We start from the raw sequence: 27,159 nt of genomic DNA, 5'->3' as shown, positions 1-27,159 counted from the left end.
GTCGAGCTTTGTGACTGGATGGGTGCTGCCTCCTGGTCCAGCTTTGTGACTGGATGGGTGCTGCCTCCCGTGTCTGCAGTTTACAGTTTCTGGAGGTTCAGTTCAGGGTCTCACACTTGAAAGTGTTCTACTCACTGAGCATCTTTCCAGCCCTAGTAACACATCTGCTCCTCACTGTGCTAGACAGAACTCTGGGTCTCACACATATTCAGCAAGGACTTTATCCTGAGTCACACACAAACAATTGTTTAATTTTAGAGAATGGATAATAACCACCCTCTTATCAGATAAAAAATGAAAAACCCTGTGCTAAATCAACAACAAAAAAAACATACAAAATTAACTTTAGCTTAGTGACTTTCAAAAACATAAAATCTGAATAGAGTACAATCAAAGGGTAATTTTCATTCATATATATATGTGTATATATATATATACACACACACACATATATATACATATATATATACATATATATGTGTATATATATATATATATACATATATATGTGTGTATATATATATATATATATATATATATATATATATATATTTACTTTTTATTGGAAGACAGGGTTTCACAGTCTGGAACTTGCTATGTAGACCAGGCTAGCTTCCAACTTTTAGGAGATCTGCCTCTTTCTGCCTCCCTGCTGGGATTAGAAGGTGTGAGACATTAAAAGGTATAAGCCATTAAAAGGTGTGAACATGGTGATGTTCAGCCTTTATTTTAAAGTATGTGTATATGTGTTTTGTCCGTGTGAGAATGTGTATACATCTGCTCTTGAAGACAAAAGTCAGAAAAACAGATTCCTCAGGAGCTAGAGTAAGAGGTGGTCAGGCATTGCACAAAGAGGGCACCGAGAACTGATCTCAGGTACTCTTAGAGCTGAGGCATTTCTCCAGCCCCCAACGGATCCTTTCTTAATCTTAATAAAGCACCACACTCACGGGCACCATGCTCAAGGGAACCATACTCAAGGGAACCATATTCAAGGGCTCTATACTCAAAGGTACCAGGTTCAAGGGCTCTATACTCAAGGGCTCTATACTCAAAGGTACCAGGTTCAAGGGCTCTATACTCAAGGGCTCTATACTCAAGGGCACCATACTCAAGGGCTCTATACTCAAGGGGACCATACACAAGGGCACCACGCTCAAGGGCTCTATATTCAAGGGCTCCATACTCAAGGGCTCCATACTCAAGGGCTCCATACTCAAGGGCTCCATACTCAAGGGCTCCATACTCAAGGGCTCCATACTCAAGGGCTCTATACTCAAGGGCTCCATACTCAAGGGCTCCATACTCAAGGGCTCCATACTCAAGGGCTCTATACTCAAGGGCTCCATACTCAAGGGCTCCATACTCAAGGGCTCTATACTCAAGGGCTCTATACTCAAGGGCTCTATAGTCAAGGGCTCTATACTCAAGGGCACCATACTCAAGGGCTCCATACTCAAGGGCTCTATACTCAAGGGCTCCATACTCAAGGGCTCCATACTCAAGGGCTCCATATTCAAGGGCTCTATACTCAAGGGCTCCATACTCAAGGGCTCTATACTCAAGGGCTCCATACTCAAGGGCTCTATACTCAAGGGCACCATAGTCATGGGTACCATACACAAGGGAACCATACTCAAGAGTATCATACTCAAGGGCACATATTCAAGGGCACCATAGTCATGAGTACCATGCTCAAGGGCTCCATACTGAAGAGCATCACACTCAAGGCTGCAATGTCAACAACCTTCCTTCATATCAGTAGACAACCTATGCTAGCCATGCTTCTTAAAACCGCTGTATTACCATCCCTGCCAGAGTGTTAAGTCAGGAGAAATAAGAGATCAAGAAGGAAGAACTGCAATTATTTAAGACTGGGATTGGTTATACAGAAAACCCAAGAGGATGCAGATAAAGTTGGGGGACTGATAAGAAACATCGTTAAACTGCCAAGTATTACTTCAGTATGAAAAACTGTGTTTAGCACTGCTCAGGAAAGATAATTCAAGAGGAGAACACTGGCTTCTTTCTCTTGATCTCCATCTCAAGCTCTTCACCAAGTACCTCACTCAGATAAGCAAGTGATGACAAAAACAACTAAGAAAAACGAGTAACCTAATTACACTGCAAAAGTACGAGATGGGGACCGTAATTTCACAGAAGCCATGACAGATTCCAGTCTACTCTATGGCTCCCAACAAAACTCCAAATTCTACTTATTACCAGAGTCACATGTAGAAATTCCAGTCCCCTGCATCTTTACCTCAAACGAAAAGCAGGGCTGAGAGGTCCTGCTGTGTGAGCATGTGGGTCTAAGGTTGGACCCCCGGCTCCTACAAGCAATGGATGCTGTAGTATTCCCCTATTGTCCTGGTGCTGCAGGCAGAGATGAGTGCCTCTCTGGAGCTCTTTGGCTGGCCAGCATGATAGAATCAGTTAGCTCCAGGTTCAGTGAGAGATTCTGTTTCTAAAACGAAGATGGAATCCCAGCACTAGAGAGGGAATGGTAGGCAGATCTCTGTGAGTTTAAGGTCAGTCTGGTAGTCTACACAGCAAGGCCTAGGCTAGCCAAGGCTACAAAGTGAGACCGTCTCAAACAAAATAAAACACAACAAAAACACACACAACCTATGGTGGAGATAGGTTACAGAAATCTCTCAGCATGTACACCTAGCCTCTGTGCGCACACACAGGTTCTAACAACACACACACACACATACACACACATACACACACACATACACATACACACACACATACACACACATACACACATACAAAGAGGGTGGAGGGGGAGAGAGAGAGTAGAGGGAGGGAGAGAGAGAGAGAGGAAGAAAGAAAGCCAATACCTTTCTTTTACATGATTTAGAATCAATGCCAGCAGGAACAGAGCCTGCAAAATGGCACCCACATTGGGCAGGAGACAGGTGTCATAAAGGCGACACTGGTAAGAAGGAAGGCAGAGAGATGAGATGGTCAGAAATTTCTTTTATCTCCCTGAAAATACTGTTAAAGGTTAACATTGAAAGAAACTGTTGAAGTCTCATGAGGCACCACATGACATCACTACCAGAAGAACTGCTTGAGCCATGCCTGCATAGTCTGCACTAGAGTGGACTGTCGGTGTGGGAGCGGTGGGTGTGGGAGCGCTCGGTGAGGGGCATGCTGCTAATAGTGCCAGGAAAGCATACGTGAGTACAGTTTCCTTCCCCGAGAGGTTGGTGTACTGCAGTTCTTGATTAAGAGAGAATACACATGAGACTTACAAATAACACTGACTTTCTGTGTCCATGTGGATCTGAATCAGCTATTAGTTTCCTAAAAACAAGGTTATCTGACCATACTACGAGACGGTGTTATCTTTGAAACATGTTAAAAGCCTAATTGACTGCAAACAATCTGAATCAACAAAACTCGAGAGACAAGCTTTCTTATCTGAGTGACTGGTTGACTACTGATTATGAGTACCGATTAACTGGTACATTTTTTATAATATAATAATATATAACACAAAATATATTTCCTGACACAGAAAAATATTTATGATAACATTGTAAAGTTGTCTTAAAGCAGGGCATAATACACTTGGTATAAGTTTGAAGTCATTTTTAAAAAATATTTAGATTTATAGCAGAAAAGGACATTGAGCCAAATACTAACAACATGTGTACTTATCTTTGTATAGTAGATCAATGACTTTCGCTGTTTTTCTGTATTTCTAACGATATCACACTTGGAGTGTGCACTGCCCACAATCACAAAAACACCTCCATTTAGCAAGGACTTCAGAGGTTTTTGAAATAGTGACTAATTCCCTTTCTGACAGTCCAAACCAATAAAATGTCAAGTTCTTGGTAATAGCTATGCTGGACCCAGGTCTACCAGTGTCCCCAGGACACACTGAAAGGATTCTGGCCAACCCAAGAAGACACTTCTATCCCTTGCTTACTCTCAACACTCTGCACCACCAGCACCAGCACCACCAGCACCACCAGCACCAGTACCAGCACCACCGGAGCCGACAGAGGCCAGCCTAGGATGTGGGGCAACTCAACAACTGTGTGTATCTATCTCCTTGTCCTACAGCTTCCCACCTCCTGCTTAAACAGCCTTCTCCAACTCTGAAGTATAGTTTTAGGATGGCGCACGCCTTTAATCCCAGAACTTGGGAGGCAGACGCAGGCGGATTTCTGAGTTCCAGGCCAGCCTGGTCTACAGAGTGAGGGCTATGCAGAGAAACCCTGTCTCGAAAAACAAAACAAAACAAAACAAAACAAACAAACCACCACCACCAACAACAAAAAAAGCTGCCACACAGAGCCCCCGGATCTTTCCTAGCAAATCTCCACTGCTCCTATTATTACGTTCCCCCCCCCCCCGGCTGTGCACCCATGGGTCCCCCTGAGTCTTTTCCTCTAGGGAGGCTTCTTTTTAGCTTCACGAGCCCACTGTGGTCTCCTCATCTCAATCTCTTGGCTGGCCCCAGTAACTAGTCATTGTGGGCAGGTCTGTAGTACAGTGGTTCTTTGCAATACACTGGTTCTCACACTCAGCACAGGGGCCGTCAGGGTGGGGGCTTCTGACGGGCAGCTTTCCAGGTTCAGTCTTTCTCTTCCTGTCTGTGTTGGTCTCCATCTGCCTTTCCCCCACTTATTGCACTCTTAAAATCAGAAAATATTACCTTCCCTGTTTCCATTCCACACACTTCCTGGGAGACTGTCAACGCTCGCTTAGCTATGTGACTGAATGGTAAATCCTGAATCCAGATACCTTCAACTCTCACTAAGCTATGTGACTGAATGGTAAATCCTGAATCCAGATGCCTTCAACTCTCACTAAGCTATGTGACTGAATGGTAAATCCTGAATGCAGATGCCGAGGATAAGGACTTAGCCCATCCCAAGGCCCAAGGACACTGCAGCCTCTATGTCCAGTCCCATCATGGACTGTGGAGCATTTTGTTGCTTTGGACCATGTTGTTGTCTTTCGGGACTTTAGCAGGCTATGTTATAGACTCACTTATCTGCATGCTCTCTCTCTTCAAGTCCTAGTTACTTAAGTGTTTTCTACATGCCAGGCAGTTTCTGTAAGTCTCACAATTTTAATACATGGCTGCCCTGACTCCACTGAGTGTTCTCTATGGCAAAGGCTGACCACTGCAGCTGTCTGTCGCCAGAGAATCTAGCAGTGGGCTCCAAATGCCGACTGAAAAGAGAAAGAGAAAGAACAAGGCAGAGGCTGCAGGATTCTGTCTCCCGTGCAGTCTGACCAGAGATGGTGGGGTGGGGTGGAGGGGTGATGACTGGCTCTCCCATCACCCCATCATTTGCGATGGCAAATGCAGCCTTCATTTTTTTTCTCCTGAGCCTGTGTCCAGACCAAATGAAAGAGTGACGTGTATGAAAACATCCTTTTAAGTTGTAGAATACTTCAAATATGAAGCATTACCACCATCTTGTTTGCACTGCCCAGCCCTCACTATGAAAAGTTCAGTCAAACAGAAAGTCAGTCAGCAAGTCACCCCTTTTGTGAGCTCCTGCCACCAGCAGCCAAACACCACCACCACCAACACCACCAACGACAACACCTGACAGCCTGACAATACCCAATTGGAAAATATAGATGATCGAGAGGCACACACCCAGAGAGTGGCAAACCCACATTGCCTGCAGGAAGCCTCTAATGGCCTCCCCACTCCTCCAGCTCCCTTCCAGCTGCATACATTTAAGGAAACTCAATTTCTGCACTCCTGGCAGCTGTGGAGGAGACAGGACATGTGTCTCCAGTGCCTGGCTGGCTGTGGCAGGCAGGGAGGAACAAGGACGGGAGATCCATAACCAAGGCTCAACGGAAGCTCTAACAACAAGCTTAATGTGCGCTATGCAAAACTGAGCAAACAAGCTCACGGGGCAGGGAGGCATCAAGAAACAATCAACATCATTCTGGGAGAAAGGCGGCAATAGCCTGTGTGGGTAGGAATGTTTCAGCGGCCCACACATCCCAGCAGCCTGCCAGCCGCATGCAGTAGGCTGGCACAGGAGCCCAGGCTACATTCCGGCTTCTGGAGGGGAAATGACCGGAAATGTAGGCACCCACGCTCTTCAGCATGGTGGAACTGAGCCTCCCCTGGCAAGAATTCCAATGCTTAGAAACGCCAGCCTTTGATTCCAGTCTCACGTTGGTCCTGGGTCCCCTGCTCTCTGTACAGGAATGTCACCAATCGTGTCCAGATGCACCCTTTCTGGGTCCTACCACTCACTCACTGGCCCTTCTTAGGAGTAATTACACAGGAAGTATTTTTAAAGGGAGAACGCCACCCAAGCACCGCACACAGAATGGTGGAGGAGAGACCGTCCGTTTTCACAAGATGGCACCACGGTGTGAGAACATGTGTTCACATCATCAGCTGCTGGAGGCAGGGCTAGGGCTAAGGGCAGGTCCCTCGATCAACTCCACAACATGCCGCACACCTCTGTCAGAGAAAATGGCACTTGCTGTGAACCAGAAATGAAGCTGGCTGTATTCACATACTTTTTTCTCAAGTTCAGAATTTACAACTTCTCTGTGAGCAAGCCCCAAAGGACCTGGGCAACTTTACCTAAATCTCAAAGGCAGTAAAGATGGTGTTGGGACTTGTGGCCCAGACTGATTCCAAAGCTTGCTCATCATGCTTTCTGAATGAAGCAAGAAGGTGCTTCTCATTTACGGGATGCTCTTGGCATCAAGAAGAACACTCTACCAGTGTAAATACCAGAGCCATGTTTCCAGATTCAACTGGAATTTGGAAAGTGAGGCTGAAAGTCAGTGAGAAGGGTTGGTTAGCATGTCTTGGTTTCCTGGTATGGCCATCATTCTGGAATCCGTAGAGACCAGGGGGATCCGAAGGTGGATCCGTAGAGACCAGGGGGATCCGAAGGTGGATCCGTAGAGACCAGGGGGATCCGAAGGTGGCTGCCTTTGTTTCCCCAGGTGTTCCCTTAACCCCAGCCGCTGAAGCAGAAATGCAGAGCCTTTCTTGAGCTAGAACACAGAGGGTCCTGTGGCGCAAAGAGCTCTCTGCTGGGCCCCAGGAGGGAGTCACAGGTCACCCACTCTCAGGGTTTCCCTTCAGCAGGAAAACTCCATCATGTAAGCCCTGAGTGAACATCTCTAGCTCCAACCATCCCTGCCTATAAAGGGAGCAGGAGCAGGGAGCAGTTACTGGAAAGGCCGGCTCATCATCAAAGCAGGGCTGCAGGGCTGCAGCACACTGGAGTGGGTGGATGGATCTTTTCCTTTCTTGTGATGTGTACCCAAAAAAAAAAAAAAAGGTTATGCTTTTGCGTGTGGGAATGTCTTCAACACGTATGCTGTGCGTGCCGTGTTCTGACAACGGGAAGGCATCACATAGCATAAGCTGGAGAAAAGCCATCTTTCCCGCGTGTGGTTTGGTCTTCCCAAGGACAGCTCAGTGAGGAAGCTTCACTGGGCAGCAGGCCCACAGCACAGGAGCCTTCTGGGAGATGCTCCACTTCTGCATTGGGCTCCTCCTCCTCCCATCTCCATGAGAATCCAAGCAAGTCTCAAATCAGTCTCATGGGCAGAAAGCAACAGGGTAGACACTCGGGAAACCACTTTTGTTTCCTCCAGGGCTTAACAGTTAAGACAAGCTTTGCTCTGTTGACATCCCCGGCCCGGCCCGCATCAACATTTTACTGTGACAGCCCAAAGTTACCACTTAGCCACTGTCATTAATATTATAATGTGTTTGCTTTATGGTTTACCTGCCCATCCGGCTATATCATGGAGCATTCAACTATTTTGTTTTAAAGGTTTTCACTCTTAGAGGTGTGGGTGGATACACACGTGGCTAGGAGAGCTCTTGAAAATATGTAGTTTCTTTCCTTCCTCCCTTCCTTTCTCTCCCTCTCTCTCTCTCTCTCTCCCTCTCTCCCTCTCTGTCTCTCTCTCTCTCTCTCTCTCTCTCTCTCTCTGTCTCTCTGTCTCTCTCTCTCTCTCTCTCTCTCTCTCTCTCTCTCTCTCTCTCTCTCTCTGTCTCTCTGTCTCTCTCTCTCTCTCCGGGTTTTCAAGACAGGGTTTCTCTGTGTAGCCCTAGCTGTCCTGGAGCTCACTCTGTAGACCATGCTGGCCTCGAACTTAGAAATCTGCCTGCCTCTGCCTCCCAAGTGCTGGGATTAAAGGCGTGCACCACCACCTCCTGGCTGATATATAGTTTCTTAGTGCTCCAGTTTCTATACATAAAATGTCACCCATAGCACCCCTGGGTGCTGCAAAGGGGCCAGGCTAGTATGGGAAATACATACCTCATTCCAATTCAGTACGAGGTAGGGTCACGCAGCCAATTTTAGTTCTCAAACTATGTTTTGTTTCTAATGTTTAGAACAAAATTGAATCATTTGAAAAAAAATAACAGCATCAATTCAGAGATAAGATAATCACGAACAGCTCGAGGCTGGAGCTGGTGAAGCGCACGGAGGGCTTTTACGTTACTCTGTTTACTCTTATGAATGGAAAATTTTCTATGACTAAATGTTTTAAAAAGCAAATTTGTCACCGATTTTTGTCAAGCAAAATAAAAACTGAGTCTATTATTTCCTGTGTTTGAAAGATTTAATAAGAAGTGCCTCTGTGGTAAGTGGTGAGGCTGTGGCTCATGATTCAGGGCTGGGGTGCCCATGTCACCTCTCTCGATGGGTGCTGTACGAGGTGGGAGGGAGGGGGGGAGCATGGCTCGGTGATCTGTGAAAGCTCCCAGGTGATCTCACTCCAGGGTGAGAACCTCTGTGCTGGCAGAAAGTGCAGAAACCACACTTTCCAGCGTATTAATTGTGAGAATCAATACTTTGCATAATGCAAAGCTGGGCCTCCAGCTCATCTGCAGGCTGAGGAGGGTGTGGGGCCTCTGACTTAGCAGAATCAAAACTGTTTTTAAGGGAACAGTTTCCCTCTGTTAAGTCAGGGGTGGGTTAGCTAAGCATCTAACTGGACTGCATTTTCTCACCTCGCTTACGAACTCACACTTGGAGTGCTAAGGAGTTACTTCACTGGCTCTCAGACTCGGGGACTTGGAGGAGATGGACATTGTTACACAGAAGCAAAAAGAAAAATGCCATGTCCTTTACAACTCAACTGCCCCCTCGGTCCTAGTCCCCTGCTCTTGACTTTCTTACTGAGGCTCATGCTCTCCTCTACCCTCACTGCCTGTGAGGAGAGCAAGAGAGGGCACGTAGGGGAGCCCCGTCCCAGGACAGGGATGCAGGTGTTGAGGGATGGGATCATGTGAAGACAGCTTGACTGGGTGAGCTACCACAGAGACCAGACCTGTCCGCCATTCTGTGCAGTTCCTGAATAAGGCAAGGGGAGAAAGAAAGTTCCCAACAGAGAGAACGTTCCTGAGAGAGGGACTTTGCACAGGTGCACACAGTCAGCCCAGTAGTATTTTCATATCTGTGGATGATGGACTGAATCGTGTCCCCTTAGGGTTTGTGGACTGAAGCCCTATCTCTCAAAGTGACTGTATTTAGAGACAGGGACTTTGAAAGAGGTAATTAAGGATAAGGCCACAGGTGTAGGTCTTTCAAAGAGGAGAGGAAGACTGGAATGTAGATCAATCGGCACAGTGTCTACCCATGGTCTCCCACATCATGTACAACTGGATATGTCCCATTTCTGTATCCCAGCACATGAGAGGTGGAGGCAGCAGAGTCAGAAGCTCAAGGCCACCCTGCACTACACAGGGAGCTCCAGGCCAGCCAGGTTTTTTGGAGTAAGATGGAAGTTATTTGGTTTTGCCTGCTTGCTTTTTCTTTTTTTTCTTCCTTGAGACAGGATTTCACTGTGTAGCCCTGGCTATCCTGGAACTTATTCTGTAGACCAGGCTGGCCTCCAGCTCACAGAGATCTGTCTGCCCTGCCTCCTGGAGTGCTGGGATGGAAGGTGTGTGCCACTACCACCTGGGTTTCTTCTCTTTTGAAATTTTACTTTATTTACTTTCTAAAACAGAACAAAACAACAAACTAAGTAAGTAGGAGGAAGAATCCTGACTTAGACTCAGTACTGTGGAGAATGTGGCAGGAAGACTGTGCAAGCTCAAGGCCAGCCTGGGCTACGTAGTAAGACAAACTAATTATAATAATTTTAGAAACTCCTACGAAGTAATTTTAAAACAAGAAATAACAGAAGGTACACACACACAGAACGGGTCATGTGAGGAAGCAGGGAGGCTCTTGCCATCAATAAGTCAAGGCCTTCAAAGAAACTCATACTCTGGCACACTGATCTCAGACTTCTAGTATCCAGACTGGGGGAAATCTATTTCTGCTGCTCAGGTCTTTGCCCCTCAGTCTCAGGCCTTTTTTCTTACAGCTCCCTGAGCTGACTGTTACACCAAAGATGTCCTACATGGAGACAAGCATCTGGAAGACACCTGTATCTGTTTCTCTGATGTGCTAAGGGTTCTAGATCACATCACACCCTTCTTTCTGTCACAGTTTTCAGCAGCTGTAATAAGAAGGAAACAGTGTGGGACACTGAGAAGAATGTTCCAGCCTGAGGGATCACGAGGAAGGGGTCGTCTAAAATAAGCTTTCCATTAAAAATACTTAAGTGTGGTGTGTGCTGGGAACTAAACCTGGGTCCTCTGCCAGAGCAAACAGTGATCTGAACTGCTCAGCCATCTTTCCCGGCCCTCAGAAGGACTCAAGAGGAAAGGAGTGTGTTCCTGAAGCCCGGTGAGGGCACAAGTTGGCACCGGGGGGAGGAGGGGGTGGTGGAGAGGGGGCATTGCTGCTAAACTGCACATGAGGCGTAACAGCTGGATGTGGTGGAAGGCAGCTGGACAGAAACCACAGAGGCTCCAATGCCTCTTCAGCCTTTCTAGGCCAGGGCGCAGGGCCAAGCTGACTGGGAAAGGTCTGAGGGAAGAGAATGTGGAGGTTGACACAGGGTGGGGGAAAGTGAAGAGTGACGCTCGCTCATCAGCACGCTTCCTATCTTCTTTCATCTGTGACACAACCACCATTTCGGAAGCTGGGAAAACTGAGGTTCACAGTGGGGAGGTGTCTTGCTCGAGAATCCACAGATAGTAATGCAACTCTGCTTCAAACACATGCCTAGGACCGATGCCTGTCCATTGTTCTGTTTAAGGCCCCAAACCAGGCTGCGGAGGTGGCTCAGCTGTTAAGAGCACTGGCTGCTCTTTCAGAGGTCCTGAGTTCAATTCCAGGCAACCATATGATGGCTTACGACCATCTATCTATATGGGATCTGATGCCCTCTTCTGCCAAGCAGGTGCACATGCCGATACAGCACTCATATACATAAAATAGATGAATAAATAATTCTTTTTTTTTGTTGTTTTTTTGAGGCAATGAATAAATTTCTTTTGCCGCATGGTGGTGGCACAGGTTTGTAATAGCACTCGAGAGGCAGAGGCAGGCAGATCTTTATGAGTTTGAGGCCAGCCTGATCTAGAGAGAATTTCTAGGACAGCCAGGGCTACACAGAGAAACCCTGTTTCAGGAAAAACAAAGACAAAAAAACTTAAAAAAATAAATAAAAGCCAGCCCCTGATCATCTCCCCACCCCATCAGAATGAAGATATGAAAAGTGCATTGCTTTTAGAGTTGAGAAAGAAAAATTAATCATAAGGCTTCCAGCACACAGGCCACCTCAGAAAATCAGCAGTTGTGACTGGCTCTTGATGCCTTTTTCTACCGCAGCACAAGGAAAAGGTCAAGGTGAAATGTCCCTGGTATGCCCTACGTCTCGACCCCCACAGGAGCTGCATATCAGATAGTTATACACAATTCATTAACAGCAGCCCATTATAATTATGAGGCAGCAATGAGATAATTTTATGGTTGGGGTCACCACAGCATGAGGGGTCTCAGTATTAGGAAGGTTGAGAACCCCGCTCTAGATAGAAGAGTGGGAGGGGGAGGGGTACTGTCCACACCGACTGTATTTTCAGTGCAGGCTCAGCAGGAGCTCATTTTCTGCTGTAGTCACAGAATGCTTGAGAGTGGGTCGCTTATGGAGCATTCTGCCTGGCTTCTGTGGGAGTGGCTGGTAAGTGGAGAGTGATCCCAGGGGGAGAGAGGAAGCAAGAGGAAGCACTCGCTCCAGCAGCCCTCTGCTAAGAATGAACCAACACCGAGAGAAGCACCAGGCCCTCTAATGACAGACTGGCCCTCGGACGCCCTCCTCTGGACACAGGACAGCTCCTTTCACTGAATCTTGTGAGGAAAACTTGATAATCACCTGATTTATAGCATCCAGGACCATGCAAGTGCAACACTGCTGTCTGTGATCGGTGAGTGACAGACACAATAACACTATCTTTTTGCCCACGGCTTGTCGAAAACCTTAAGATATACTGAGATAAAAGTCAGGTTCGTCATAAGAATTAATGCTCCCAAAATAAAATGGTGCCATGCTCTTCACCTGCTGGTGCCTGAACGGCCAGGTTCTATGGTTTCTCTGAATACTTCCAATGTGTGCAGGTGTGTGTGTGTATGTGTGTGTGTGTGTGTGAGAGAGAGAGAGAGAGAAAGAGAGAGAGAGAGAGAGAGAGAGAGAGAGAGGTATGTTTGTGTGTGTATAAGAGAGTGTGTGGTGTGTCTCTGTATGTGTGTGAGAGAGTGTGTGTACATGAGTGTGTGTGTGTGAGAGTGTTTGTGTCTGAGAGAATGTGTATACACGACTGTGTGGTGTGTGTGGTGTGTTGGTATATGTGTCTGTGTTTGTGAGAGTGTGTTTGTATCTGAGAGAGTGTGTATACATGACTGTGTGGTGTGTGGTATGTTTGTGTGTATTTGTGTGTGTTTGTGAGTTTGTGTATGTGCATCTATCTCCTGCTCCCACCCTGCTTTATAGGTACATTCCTATCACAATTTCCCTCACACACAGTAATTGCGGGATATTATTTTTTATCCATTAAATAAATCCCTCTGTACCACATGCCAGGATTGCCTGTCCCTCTGATTTCCCGGAGCAGTACCAACCATGTACTACTCCACCTGTAGACTCCAGAGGGTTTGATAGACAAAGTACCCCTGTGGTGGCAGGTGTTAAAAGCTTGAGAAAACCTTGAGGTTGTGTCTATGCACATGTTAGGACACGTCTGTCAAGGGTTAGGCTGCTCACAGCTCAACTCTCCCCAAGACAGATGGATACAATGGAGTCCACGTGAGTCCACACTCTTATCTGGGCCCAGTTCCCGGGACAACGCCTGGGCACTGAGACACCTGCTATCCCCTTGAGAGATTCTGAGAAGGCCCCAGGACGTTTTGTCTGCCCAAAGCCTTTGTTTGCTATGTCCTTTCCCCTGTGCCTCCTTTCTCAGCTAACCATTAGTGTAACACAGAAAAGTAAAACATTGTTACTCAGGAGGTAAACTAAACCTGAGGACCAAGAGACACTTGTCTAGAGTCAATGACAGTCTCCGGCTACTTAGGACAAATACAGCCACTAAAAAGACACTGAGATGAACAAGAGCTAGTCACCCAAGGAAATAAAGATGGCATTAAGCCAGGACAAAGAAGGGAGTGTTGTGCTTGTGAGCACTGCTTTAGGGAAGGTTGGGTAAGGAGACGGGCCTTCCTTCCCATTGTTCTGACTCCATACCCCCTCACACCTACAGCAATCTGACGGGCAGGTTTCAGGCAGTCAGGGAAGAGGAAGAGCCACATCAAGTTACAACCTCAAGAACACACCACTGCGAGAATCAGGAGAACCCATGTCCCGCTCAGCACAGCACCTGGTCTGAGTGTTGCCCTTCCTTCAGTTGCTGCAGGACCTCAGAAAATGCACTGAGGGTGTATCCAGTGTGTCCCGAGAGTGGTGGGAGATATGGGTCTGGGCCCCAGGTAAGAACATGAGACAATCTTTTCCCTACCCCAAACTCCAGGTTTTACAAATCAGTTTGTGTGTGGTGATCACTGTAGATGCCAGGCTCCTTGGCCCCATTCTTTTGCCAGCTTCCTCCCCACACCATGATTGCGGTGTCTAATAGTTCATGCAGTATGATTGTCAACAGACAAAGAGCTGCATCTGACAGAAACAGAACCTGACCTTTCTAATCCTTTAATGCAGAATAAACACTATATTATATAATAACTGATAGGGAAACACTGGGCTGGGGAGATGCTTACTGCGCAAGCATGAGGACCTGAGACCCGAGGCAGGACCCCAACAACCATACAAAAGTTGGGCATTGTGACACACGCCTGTAACTCCAGTGCTAGGGGTGTGAAGAACGAGCATTGGGCTCACTAGTGAAAGTAATGAGCCCCAAGTTCATGAGAGACCCTATCTCAAAAGGTGAGGTGGAGAGAACAGAGAGTAACATCAACGCCAATCCTGGGCCTCCACATTTATACATGAGGGAGTGAACCCCCACATACATGCATGCAACATATACAATACATACATGCGTGCAACATACATACACACACACACACACACACACACACACACATACAATGACACAGAATAATACAACAAGAGGGACATAAAACTCGGTGTGGTAGAGACATCTATAACCCATTACTCCAAAGGCTGAGAGTAAAGGTTAAATCTCCCAATACCATCCCTTAAAGGAGGCATTTGTGACATTTAAGAATATGCAATACCTATGTATTCTATGATATCACTGAGAAACTACTAGATAGTGAATATTTAAAGAACCTATTGATTAGTAAGGAATGCATTATAATGTCAACTTGGTCTTAAAAAGGAATACCATCAAGTTTCTTCTAAGAAAAAGAATTGTGGAAACTCCCATGAAGAAAGCAGAGCTATGTTCTAGCAGACACTAGCATTTTCAGGCCGTGGCATCCCTGGCTGCCAGGGCAGAGGCAAACTGCTGAACTGGCAGTTATGGCCGCACTAAGCATCTCCCTGTAATTAGGGTGCCAGGGGAAATGGCACAAGGAGGAGAGAAGAATGTGGCCTCAGATTCGGGGGAGGTGACAACACTGATTAGGTTTCTCTGGGGATATTCAAAGCAAAAGACCAAGCTGCTGTGACCTTGGCCTGCTATGGGGCCCAGGAATGCAGTCAGGAGTCACCAATGAACATACGTGAAAGGTGACTCCCTCAAAGTGAGACATGCCGGAAGGTTAAGATACATAGTTTCAAAGGTGTAGTCTAAAGGTTACATGGCACATAATAACATTTTGGGTATACATTGGGTTAGAGAAGATACATTATAAACACCAAGTTTACTGGTGTGGAGACAAGGATTCAGTCTGCACTAGCGAGTTTGAGCCAATGGAGGGAGCATGGCCGCTGGAAGGCTCGGGTGGGTTGAATAAACACTGTAAGCTGGGAGGTGACCTGTCAGGGAACACGTTCTGGTTGCTACTGGTGAACAGACAATTTTCCCTTCAGGAAGCAGGAGAAATAATGCCAAGAGATTCAAGATGATCAAGTTTAATTGGCAGGGTGCTGCCCCTCTGTACCTAGAGGGTGGTTAATCTGTTAACCAGGAGAAGGGTGGAGTTCTCACACAGTGAAGGAAGGTAACAGAAGCTCTGTCTGCGCTGTTGCTGTCCTCCAAGCTAGAGTCATTCTAGAGAAAGCGGATAGACCTCCTCACGAATGCTGTTCTCAGCCAGGACCAACCCTCCTGGAAGCTGTTTACTGGCTCGCTCTGCTTTAGCTCTTTCCTGGGTCCATGCTACAGATTTTCCTGTGCTGTGTATACACTGATACACACGGAAAACAAGTGAGCACAAATGGGCAAATGCAGGACTTGGGGCAGTTTGAAAAGGAAACTCCTATGATATTCAGAGGGGAGTGCCATTTAAAGGCGACATAAGAAATATCTACTTCTGTGCTTTTAATCAACTAGACAGAACTCAAAGGCTTTGATTTAAGGAAATCCAATGCCTTGGAGTATTAAATAGTCCAGTTAAATGATGCTTTTGTAAAACCAGCTTTTCCTCCTTTGCAAACCTAACAGCCTGTAAATCAAAGGAGTGTCACAGTTTCACTGCAGGTTAATAGTTTCTTATGCAGAGAAGAAACTGTGAGGAACAAACATTCAAATGACAAAGGAAATCCCGTTTGTAAACAGGCCGGCTGCCAGGCCATCAGAGGGCCTTAGCCAGCAGCAGGGCTGGCTGCAAACGGGCTGAACTGCACATGAACAACAAATTGCTGATGTATACGTGAGTGAGGACAGGACATATACAGACCAGCTGCCCATCTGAACTCTAAAAGCACCTGCTCCTTTCAGAAGTGAGGGTCTTGCATCCCCAGCAGTTTGGGGATCTTCCCAGACTGGCAGGATCTGCAGCCTGAGGCAGGAACTGCAGAATGGGAGACAGCCAGTGGGGATCCTGAACATGGAGGCTCTGAGAGGCCCGAGATAACCACCATGGACATTGGTGGCTTAATGTGAGCTCCACTTCATTGGCTATGTGACCTTTGCAAGTTACATCAGCCACCTGAAGTGTGTGCAAAAGGAAAGCAAAAGAAATTCTCCATGTAAGGAGGCCGTGAGACACTAGGTGATAAGGAGCACTCTGCAGAAGTTACTCCTGATCCCTAAAGGCAAGAGAGAAGGCGTGTTGTCCAATCTGCTATTACAATAAAATCTAGCTGACTACCATAGAAACCAAACACACAAAGATGTATATCATATGGTACAGAGAATTCAAGACGAGAGAGCAAAAACTATCAGGCAGTCTTCCAAAAATAACTAGGATCCAGGCAAAGCTTCTGCGGACACCCGATACAGCCAGATGAAAGAAGGCTGGGTCATAGGCCCGAGGAAGGAAAACAAGCTGCCATCACCTGCCCTGGGGCATGACATCATATGAGACACAAGGCACTGCTTATGATGCATTCCTCCTGAAAACTGTTTAGTCTCTATTTTCACAGATTCATACTTAGAACCAAAACATCAAGATACTCGATGTTTCTAGACGTTTCAGAAAACGCCCCCCCCCACAATTTTATATACTACTGGAAGAGAATAAAGCAGATATACTACACATAGAAAAATGGTAACTTTAAGTAAACTCAGAAGCGTCTGTGTCAATGCTTACTCTACTGACTAGTAGGTTTGACATTTTTCAAAAATGAAAAGTTTAGGTGCTGGAGAGATGGCCCAGCAGTTAAGAGCATGCATTGCTCTTCAGGACGACCTGGGTTCTACCCCTGGCACCCACATCAAGTGGTCCACAACCACCTACAACTTGAGCTGCTCCAGGGCATCCTGTACCTCTGGCCTCTGCACACTTGCACTTAGGTACACATAAACCCCATATGGACACAGAAAGACACATAGTTAAACAAACTAAAAATAGAATAAAATATTAAAAGTTGGTGAAGAAAGGCTGAAAGAAAATAAAACAACTACTACCACTACCTCCAAACACAGAAGGTGGCGGTGGGGGCAGGTACTACCATACCCGAGTATCCCCATGGATAGCTTCCCTTCACACACACTCTTCAGTATTTGATCTTACCACTTTAATGAAATTGGCGCAGGATCATTCAAGCCAGCATGTCATTGTTTCAGCTTCTTTGCTGGCTGACACCCAAACTGAACTTAACACAGAGCTCTGTTCACAGGCTGTGCTAATCCTTGAGGCAGGGTGAAGCCTCGGAGTAAACCCACCACTCAGGATGCTGACACCTATCATCAGAGATGCTGATACCCATCAGAGATGCTGACACCCATCAGAGATGCTGACACCCATCAGAGATGCTGAAACCTATCAGAGATGCTGACACCCCTCAGAGATGCTGACACCCCTCAGAGATGCTGACACCCCTCAGAGATGCTGACACCCATCAGAGATGCTGACACCTATCAGAGATGCTGACACCTGTCAGGATGTTGACACCTGTCAAGATGCTGACACCTGTCAGAGATGCCGACACCCATGCTGACACCTGTCAGGATGCTGACACCCGTCAGAGATGCTGACACCCATCAGAGATGCTGACACCCCTCAGATATGCTGACACCCCTCAGATATGCTGACACCCATCAGAGATGCTGACACCCATCAGAGATGCTGACACCCCTCAGAGATGCTGACACCCATCAGAGATGCTGACACCCATCAGAGATGCTGACACCTATCAGAGATGCTGACACCCATCAGAGATGGGAGATGCTGACACCTGTCAGGATGCTGACACCTGTCAAGATGCTGACACCCCCTCAGAGATGCTGACACCCCTCAGAGATGCTGAAACCTATCAGAGATGCTGACACCCCTCAGAGATGCTGACACCCCTCAGAGATGCTGACACCCCTCAGAGATGCTGACACCCATCAGAGATGCTGACACCTGTCAGGATGCTGACATCTATCAGGATGCTGATACCCCATCAGAGATGCTGACACCCCCTCAGAGATGCTGACACCTATCAGAGATGCTGACACCTGTCAGGATGCTGACACCTGTCAGGATGCTGACAGCCATCAGAGATGCTGACACCCCTCAGAGATGCTGACACCCCTCAGAGATGCTGACACCCCTCAGAGATGCTGACACCCGTCAGAGATGCTGACACCCATCAGAGATGCTGACACCCGTCAGGATGCTGACACCTATCAGAGATGCTGACATCTATCAGGATGCTGACACCTGTCAGGATGCTGACACCTGTCAGGATGCTGACACCTATCAGAGATGCTGACACCTGTCAGAGATGCTGACACCTGTCAGGATGCTGACACCTGTCAGGATGCTGACATCTATCAGGATGCTGACACCCCTCAGAGATGCTGACATCTCTATCAGAATGAGTTCCTAAAGTTTTATTTTTTGAATTGTGTGGGTGTGTGTTTCTGTCTGTCTGTTCATGGAGGCTGGGGCTGCAGGTGGTTGTGAGCTGATCAAGAAGGGTGTTAGCAACAGAACTTGGGGCCTCAGGAAAAGCAAAGAAACACTTAACCACTAAGCCATCTCCCCAACCCTATCAGGATGGTTTCTGGTTGGTAAGATTTGATAAAAGTCTGTGGCCAGAACATCTTACTGGACTCATCTTTCTCTCAAACAGAAGGGTCCCATTTTCCTGTGCTGAGTTCTGGTGCACAACGCGACAGCGCCCCATCTGCAGAACAACCATCAGAATCCTATGTCTAGCGTTCCCAGTGAGGCAGCATTAAGGACTTAGATGCCTTTGATCCAATCATGAGTATGCATCTGGCCCCACTGTGTGTGTGCTGCTCAGCAGCAAGCCTGCTTCACAGCATGGTGCTGTAGATGCTGTGGCAGAGCCTCATCTTTCCCAGGCTCTGAAGGCCAACTGGCATCCCCAGTCACTCCTTATCAACAGAGCCTCCAATTCTTCAGAGGACGACAAACACTCCCACACATTACCAAACGCCCTGCCTTATGCAGGCAAATTCAGGAGCCTCAGATTTCATCCGGTGACATGACTCCATCATCTAAGAACTAGTTTGGGAGGATCAAATGCACTGTAGCTCTTCATAAACTTAGAGGAGCAGTCCGAGTGGCATCAGGATACACAGCCTCACCAGCACAGCCAAGACAGGGCCGGCCACTTGTGTCCTGGTCTTTTCTGACTAGTCAAACACTAGCATACAAGACAGCTTCTGACTTAGCGCTGCTCCTAAGTAAATATGCAGCTGGGGCTTCTACACGTTGCTACAGATGAAAGCCACACTGTGATGTGAGTGCTGGAGTGAGGGCAGATGGCAAAGCCATGGGCTACTGTACACAACAAGCAAGGTGGCAGATCCTGGAGTAGCTACACGGAATCTGGTTCAGGATGCGGCCAAAGCTGTCCTAGAGAGAAAATGGCACCTGTCTTGGTGAGCAAGAGATAAAGGGCTCACCATGATGTCCTCAGCTATCAGGATTACACAAGGCAGAAGATGGCCCCTGCCCTCCTGGAAGTTTCAAACTTTAGACATCTCCTTACACATCTGAAAGAGAACCCTAGAGACAGTGCCAGTCTGCAACACACACAAGTCTCTCGGAGTGTAAGCTCTGAGCAAAAGCTGAGACCGGGCAGGGATTCTCGGCTCAGAGCCTCCAACCTGCTAGAGAGCCTCTTAACAGGATGTATCCAGCTTCAGGGAACCAGGGAGTGCCACTGAAAAACAAACAGGCCCTGGTCCCTTTCTAGAAACTCCTCTGGTAGTGGGCTGCCCCCCACCTTCCTCATGGCTCATTCTTACTCTCCTTTGGCCTTTATGACTCAGCATATAAGTGAAGCTTCTGTCCTCAGGATTGGTCAGTGCTTGGGGCTGCAAAACTCTTTATGTATTTCTCTGCTTCTCCACACCATTTAAATGACAAGCTGATTTCCTTATGCAATGCGATCAGTCATTTTTAATTAGGCCTGCAAAATGCTGACTGTGCAGAAATACCCAACTTCTCATTTAAGGCAGAGATCCTCCTGTACAGGCAGAGCAATGAGGCCACAAGAGGCTCCGGACAGGAGACAGAGCTCACTAAAGTCATGTGTCTAGAAGAACAAGAGAGAAAACAGATGCCCACTCCAGACCATAAGCCACCAGGAAAGAACACTGATGTTCTGGTGTAACCTATGGCAGGGGTCTGGACCTGAAGCCATACAGACACTTGCCCCATATAAAGCACAGTGTTCTTAGAGCCTCTCTCAACTCTGTTTGCCTCTGACACTTCTGTACATTCCTCGAAGTTCTCTTCACCTTAAAGACAAGAATTGACAACAAAGAGTCCCCAAATCTGGGCCTGGCCATCTGAAGCAAGGTCTCAGCCTCCTCTTGCCTGGCTTTGTTGAACACATTTCTACTGCATTCATGTGAGAGCAAAAAATACAAGACAGGAATAAAGGATCATAAAGCCGAAAGAACATCATACCAGAGCTTTCGTAAGAACATATTTATGTCCTTAGCATATGCCACACCCTTTCTGGGAAGATATTACTGGCCTGGAAGCTGGGTTAGTGTAACCTAAAATATACCACACAAAAAGCACAGTTACCTCCCAAAACAGGCCCCGTAACTACGTAAAGTCTTTTCAAGAGAATTGTTCCGTATCACAGCTTGACATATGTTGCTTTAATCTCCCAGCTTCAGCAAATGCAGCCACATTGGGCTACACAAGTGCTCAGCAACTCACATTTAAGCCAGACTGGTGTCATGGCAAATGGATGGAAATAAACAGCCCTGTGTACCAAAATACTTGATCCCCATCATCTGTAACGAGATTCGCCTCCCTAGGCACTTCATCAGTCCAGAATCACTATCCTTGATTCAAAATGAAGGACCAGCTCAGACGGCAACACTATTTCAACTCAAGACAAACGCATCTGAGGAAGCTGGGGCCAAAGCAGGAGACTGCCCCTTCTATGCAGATGCTGGGGTCAGGCTGTGAGGACCTCTCTTTCCTCTTGTGGACCATCATTCAGTAGGATTTGTCTGTCTGAATTCATTTACATCTGCTTTTGCTTGGAGCCAGGGGTAATGAAGGAGGCAGGCTCTTTAGAACCATCTCAGGCCTCTGTATACTGAGCCCTTTTCAGGTGAGTGTGTGCGCGTGCGCACTTGTGTGTGTACGTATATGTGTGTGTATGTGCATGTGTGTGTATGAGAGTGTGTGTGTACGTGTGTGTGTGCATGTGTATGTGTGCGTGTGTATGTGTGTGTATGTGTATGAGTATGTGTGTGTGTGTGATGTGCACGTGTGTGAGTATGTGTGTGTATGTGTATGTGTGTGTGTATGAGTATGTGTGTGTGTGATGTGCATGTGTGTGAGTATGTGTGTGTATGTGTATGTGTGTGTATGAGTATGTGTGTGTGTGTGCACGTGCACACACATAATTAGATGTTATAATATTTTAAAATATAAACTCTCAAAACGGGCACTTTCAATATTTTACTGGCTCTAACATCAGTTTCTCAGTCTCGGTTCCACTGACACCTGAGGCCATTTCCTGGGTGTGTGTACATGTGCAGTTCTAACACTGCAGGCATTCAGCAGCATCCTTGACATCGCCAAACACTGCCTGGAAGACACACTGACCCCAGATGAGAAGCACTGTTTTTATCTCTCACTGCATTTATCTTTCACACTGATATGGCCTAGAGAGGAGAGAGGGCCTGGGTGTCTCAAAGTATTCACAAGCTGTAGCTTTAAGAATCTCACATTTCTTGACTCATAATGAAGAATTAGAGTCTGAGAAATGCTTGCTTTCACCTCGAGATTCGTCCTCTCCCACTGCCTCATCTAAGAGTGCCAAAGCTGTCTCACCAGGCCAGGGAAGATGGCTTTGCTGTGCTCCCTGTCCTCCTCTCTCCATTCTCAGAAGCCACACAACAGAATACCTGTAGGAGCCATTGCTGGGCTCGGTGCTCGGAGGAGTTTAGGGCTAGGAATCTACTAACATCTACACAGGCAAGGCATTCCAGCCAGATCCTGACAGGCACAGCGCTTCAGTGCTGGGCAGGTACAAGAGGAGCAATTGTAAGGCCAGAGCCTCTGCTAAGAGCTTCATGGGATGGGGCAGGACATGGACGTAACATTAAAGGGAAGGAAGACCAGAAGGGGGTAGTTTAGTTCACAGGAGAGGGGGTGGCAGAGGAAGGAGACCATCTAAACATGGCAGACAAGTATGTGGCCACCAACATAACCTACCTAAGATCGGCAGGTGGACCAGTGGGTACTTAAGCAAGCACTCATCACAATACTTCCGTGTGCCAGGCACCCTGTAGGGTGGGAGGGGGAAGGGCTGAGCCTAAGCCCCCACCCCACATGCAGTTCATTCTCCGCCATCACACTTTAATAAGCTGAGATAACTGTTCTCTACAAGTCATTCTTTCCATCTCTTATTCACACAGAACAAAACCCAGTCTCCTTACTGTACAGCTCTGTGGGTTTCCACATGACCCTACAGTTGTATAAATAACACCACAATTAAGATAAGGAACAATAGGATCATTCTTCTCAAATAATTTCCTAGTGTCTCCTAATTGTTGATTATTTTATTTTTCATTAAGACAGAACACCTGGGTTCAGCACAATGAGTTAATGAATGTATACGGGATCTAATGATCAAATCAGAATAAGCATTCTCAACTCCTCAAAAGTAAGTACTTCTACACACTTGACACTGTTGTGTCTCTAGCTATTCTGAGATAAATGCTCTGTTGTAATAGTTAAACTTCCCTCCAGTCGCAATGCTGTACCTCCCTGAGGTGCCCAGGCGAGTTCCTCCTCATCTCTCAGAAGACTCGCATCCTTGGGTTAAAATGTGGCTGAAGAGACTTTCTGGCTCTTTAGAGATTATTGCAGAGACCTCCTGAGGCCATGTCCATGTCCTTGACTCACAAACAGACATGTGGCTTTAATAGCAGCACTCTCTGCAAGCAACAAGCCTGCTTCTCTCACGAACACAGGTAAAGGCTTCACCCCAAAGCCAAACGGTTAGCTCAATAATTGGGTCTCTGTGAACGCACATAACCACAGCAGGTAAAATCAAAAGGAAGGCTTGGGAATAAACGTCCATACGAGCCAAATGTATCATGCACCTCGCTCTGTCCCTTTCTTACTGCCACGAATGAAAATAGTATCAGAACTTTAACCAAAAGCCAGAAGGATTCAACCTTACTTGACTGTAACCGTGGCAGGAAGGGTGCCTATCTGACAGTGGCTTCCTTGGGTTCCAGAAGGAGGCCCAAGTGACAGCCACTACCTCTTACCTCCCTCCCACGCCCCATCTCCAGGCTCATTATGGAGAAAATGATGGAGAAGCTGCGGCTGTGGTAGCCACTGTGAGGTCACATGTGTGTGAACAACCCATTTCTCAAGTCTTCCCACTGAAAACATGTACCTTCTGAGTGGCTGATCCTCAGAGGCAAATGTCCCCAAACAAGGAGTCTGTCAGGAAACATAGCTGCTGGGCAGCACCTTCTATGCCCCAGCATGACTCAGCTCACTTCTCCCACAACAGTCCTGGGAGGAGGAAACACTAAAGGCCTCGATTTACAGAAGAACCCAAGACCCCTAGGGTTATTATAAAACAACCAATGGGTCCAGAGATGTAACGGAGATCCCTGACTCCAAGCCTAGCCTCCCACCACCATCTGCCAGGACATCTCTCTGCCTCTCCAGCAGCTGCTCAGCCTGGGCAACTTCCGCGAAGCACTGCCTCTTTGCTCCTTTCATTTCCCTCTGAGTGGCTTCTCTCTCCAGTCAGCACGCAGGCAGGCCATTTGGACTCCCAGCCTTGGAGTCACTATTCTTGTCCTCTGTGAGTTTATTGCTCCTATTACACAGCTGGCTTAGAACAAAGTTGCCAACGGTGTCCCTGGCCCTTCATTTGAGCTTCCCCAAATTGAGACTTACTAGATTTTTCTTTTATAAAATTTATAATAGCATTAGTTTTAACAAGAAAAATAGCACATTGTGAGAAAACAGCAATTTGGTGCCACATTTAATTAAGAACTTTCATTTGAGGTTTAGAGCAGATTTGAAAGAGGCACAGGGTGGAGCAGGGCCTCCCTTCAGTGGCACCACTTTACACTAAATGTGTTAGAAGGAAATGTGACAACACTTACCCAAATTTCCACCAACTATCATAAACTTTATATACACCACATGTCTTCTAAACCAGCGGTCGGACTGACTCTGAAAAAACAATGCAGATAAACACCTTATTCACAATCCTCTTCAATCTGCCCAACACTTGCTCGATCGCTCACTTGCTCACTCAGTGCCTCTTCACCCATCAATCAATCGGGACCCCATCCACTCAGCAAACTCACTCCCAGCTGTCCCTTTGTTTTGTTTGCCCAGGAAAATGAAACCAATTTATGAATTCTCTTAGTATACACTAATAAGAAAAAACAAACAAACAAACCAACCTGTGAGCAGTTCATTAGAAACTGCACCTACAAGAAACGACTAAAAGCAGGAGAACAGTGGGGCCATACCTAAGATTAAACTCCTCACATTTCCCCCTGGCCCAGTTCCTCTCCTCTTTATCATAGCTCTTTCTTCTGTCTAGTTCTGGGAGGTTCCAGGCTACTTTTTTTCTCTCCTCTTCAGTAAATCTTATTTTATTATCTGTAAAACAGGACTTGTGGTAGCCGCCTTCGCAGGGTCGTCATTACTGTATTAACTTAGTCACACCCAGGACACAGGGAGGCTGAGAACAGCAGCAGGCACTAGTGAGAGCTGAGCACATGGAAGCTGTGATCACCATGCCCCACTGAGACCTAACACGGCTTCTCATCTCTCCTCACCTCTCCTGCATACCAGGTCCCGGCCCTACTGCTGAGCCCGCACCCAGGCTGGCACTCCTACTCTCAGGACATTCTATCTGGTCTGTGTCACGCCTTGCTTGCAGAAAGCCAGGGCCTGGCCTTCAGCGCCTCCCTCCCACTCTCTGCATCCACTCTCCCGGCTCTGCAAAGCATTTTTCCAAACACCTTTTACAGGGATTCTTCTTGTCACCCGCACGTTTACACGTGAGATGGTATCAGCCTGGACTCATATGTGTCCCAGCTTTATTTCTGCATGTTCTCAAGCAGGTGGGGCCTTGACAAGTGCCATCCTGGACTCCTCCTGTCCTGTCCCTAATAGTGGAAGCCAGGTATTCTCTTAGGCAGGAGCTCTTTGCCCTTCTGGACTATCTAGGTCAGTCTATAGCATCTTTCAGAATTCTAAATGTTGTTGTTACTGTTTGTTCAATTTAAAAAAAATAATGTCTCTAAGTACTTCACATTAACATGTGAAATGCACAGAGTTTATAAGAAGGAAAATGCATCCATATTCGGTTATCAAAATATTTAACAGCTACAGAGTGAGACTGTGTCTCAAAAAAAAAAAATTAAAGTTGAGATGGATTTCCTTTGATAGACAGTTCAATGGTTTTCTGCAAAAATCTAAAGTAAATGCCATTTTTAAGAATCCTTAACAGGCGGTGGTGGCACATGCCTTTAATGCCAGCACTTGGGAGGCAGAGGCAGGCGGATTTCTGAGTTCAAGGCCAGCCTGGTCTACAAAGTGAGTTCCAGGTCAGCCAGGGCTATAAAGAGAAACCCTATCTCGAAAAAGAAAAAAAAAGAAAGAATCCTTAAATGAAATCATATTTTAGGATGTCCTTAACTGTAATATAACATAAAAACATTTACAATTCTATTCATATCCTATTCTATACAGAGCTAAATCTATTACATAATAAAAAGAAATGCCAGATTTCAATTCATGGTTAAGGAAAATGGGTAGTGGATCCCGTCCCATGAGGCCAGGGCCAGGACCCTTTAACCCAGCCATGGCCCCAGTCATGGTCCTGGTCCAGGACACCAGGTCTGAGCCCTCCTCACTCTCAGTATCTCCTTATCTTCCATTGTTAAGTTGGGGAGAGTCACCTCATTTCCAGCTCTTGATTCCTGGTTTTTTTTTGTTTGTTTGTTTTGTTTTTTGTTTTTTTCAAGACAGGGTTTCTCTGTATAGCCCTGGCTGTCCTGGAACTCACTCTGTAGACCAGGCTGGCCTTGAACTCAGAAATCCACCTGCCTCTGCCTCCCAAGTGCTGGGATCAAAGGCGTGCGCCACCACTGCCCGGCTTGATTCCTGGTTTACTAAGACCCTCCCTATCACCGGCTCAATCAGTGATTCCTGGTTTACACCCCCCCCCCTCCCAATATCACCCACACGGTAAGGGAAGCGTCTGAATCAATCAGTGATTAAGTACACTGACTGTACAAGCTTGGCTGACATTAATATTATCTCACTGCTTTGGAAGCCCATGAGGTCCTAAAAGTATAGATGGATATCTCAGCATTCTATATTTAGATTATAAATGACCGAAGTTGGGCAACAAAGCGTTCTGTTCTTTTTAGAGGGTGGATGCTTCGTGTGTGCCGATGACTGACAGGTCTCTGGGAAAGGGCCAGCTGTTCAAGTATTCACTGATAAGTAACATCCTGGATGCTTACACGGGATAAGCGACAAGCATGATCCCTGCCTTTCCAGAGCACTGAGTCCATCAGCCTCCCTCAGCTGATCCGGAAAAGCCAGGAAGCTCCCCACCTCCCAGGGTCTTACACAGCATAGAATGGTGAACCATGCTGGCCAGGCCAGCTAGCAGCACTTGGAAACTGGACCAAGATCCAACTTCCTGTCAATCAAGCAGACCCGACCCTGTGGTGCTGGGCCAGGTAGATTGAAG

At 46.8% G+C, this 27,159-nt stretch overlaps 1 protein-coding gene across 1 annotated transcript in view; it reads right to left on the bottom strand.

The window, feature by feature from the left end:
- Fyn (FYN proto-oncogene, Src family tyrosine kinase) overlaps positions 1 to 24,866 on the bottom strand; it is a 115,871-nt gene extending 91,005 nt beyond the window's left edge. Inside the window, exons 1-2 of the mRNA XM_031347233.1 lie at positions 24,848 to 24,866; positions 24,542 to 24,611 (exon numbers count right to left, since the gene is read on the bottom strand). Of these exons, the coding sequence (XP_031203093.1) occupies positions 24,542 to 24,611; positions 24,848 to 24,862 (85 nt within the window). The 5' untranslated portion in view covers positions 24,863 to 24,866. The remainder of the gene's footprint in view (positions 1 to 24,541; positions 24,612 to 24,847) is intronic.
- Positions 24,867 to 27,159: the final 2,293 nt, after the last annotated feature.

Source organism: Mastomys coucha, unplaced genomic scaffold (genome assembly GCF_008632895.1).
Source record: "Mastomys coucha isolate ucsf_1 unplaced genomic scaffold, UCSF_Mcou_1 pScaffold3, whole genome shotgun sequence".
NCBI classification, from domain to species: domain Eukaryota; kingdom Metazoa; phylum Chordata; class Mammalia; order Rodentia; family Muridae; genus Mastomys; species Mastomys coucha.
This window is presented reverse-complemented; position numbering and strand designations above follow the sequence as displayed.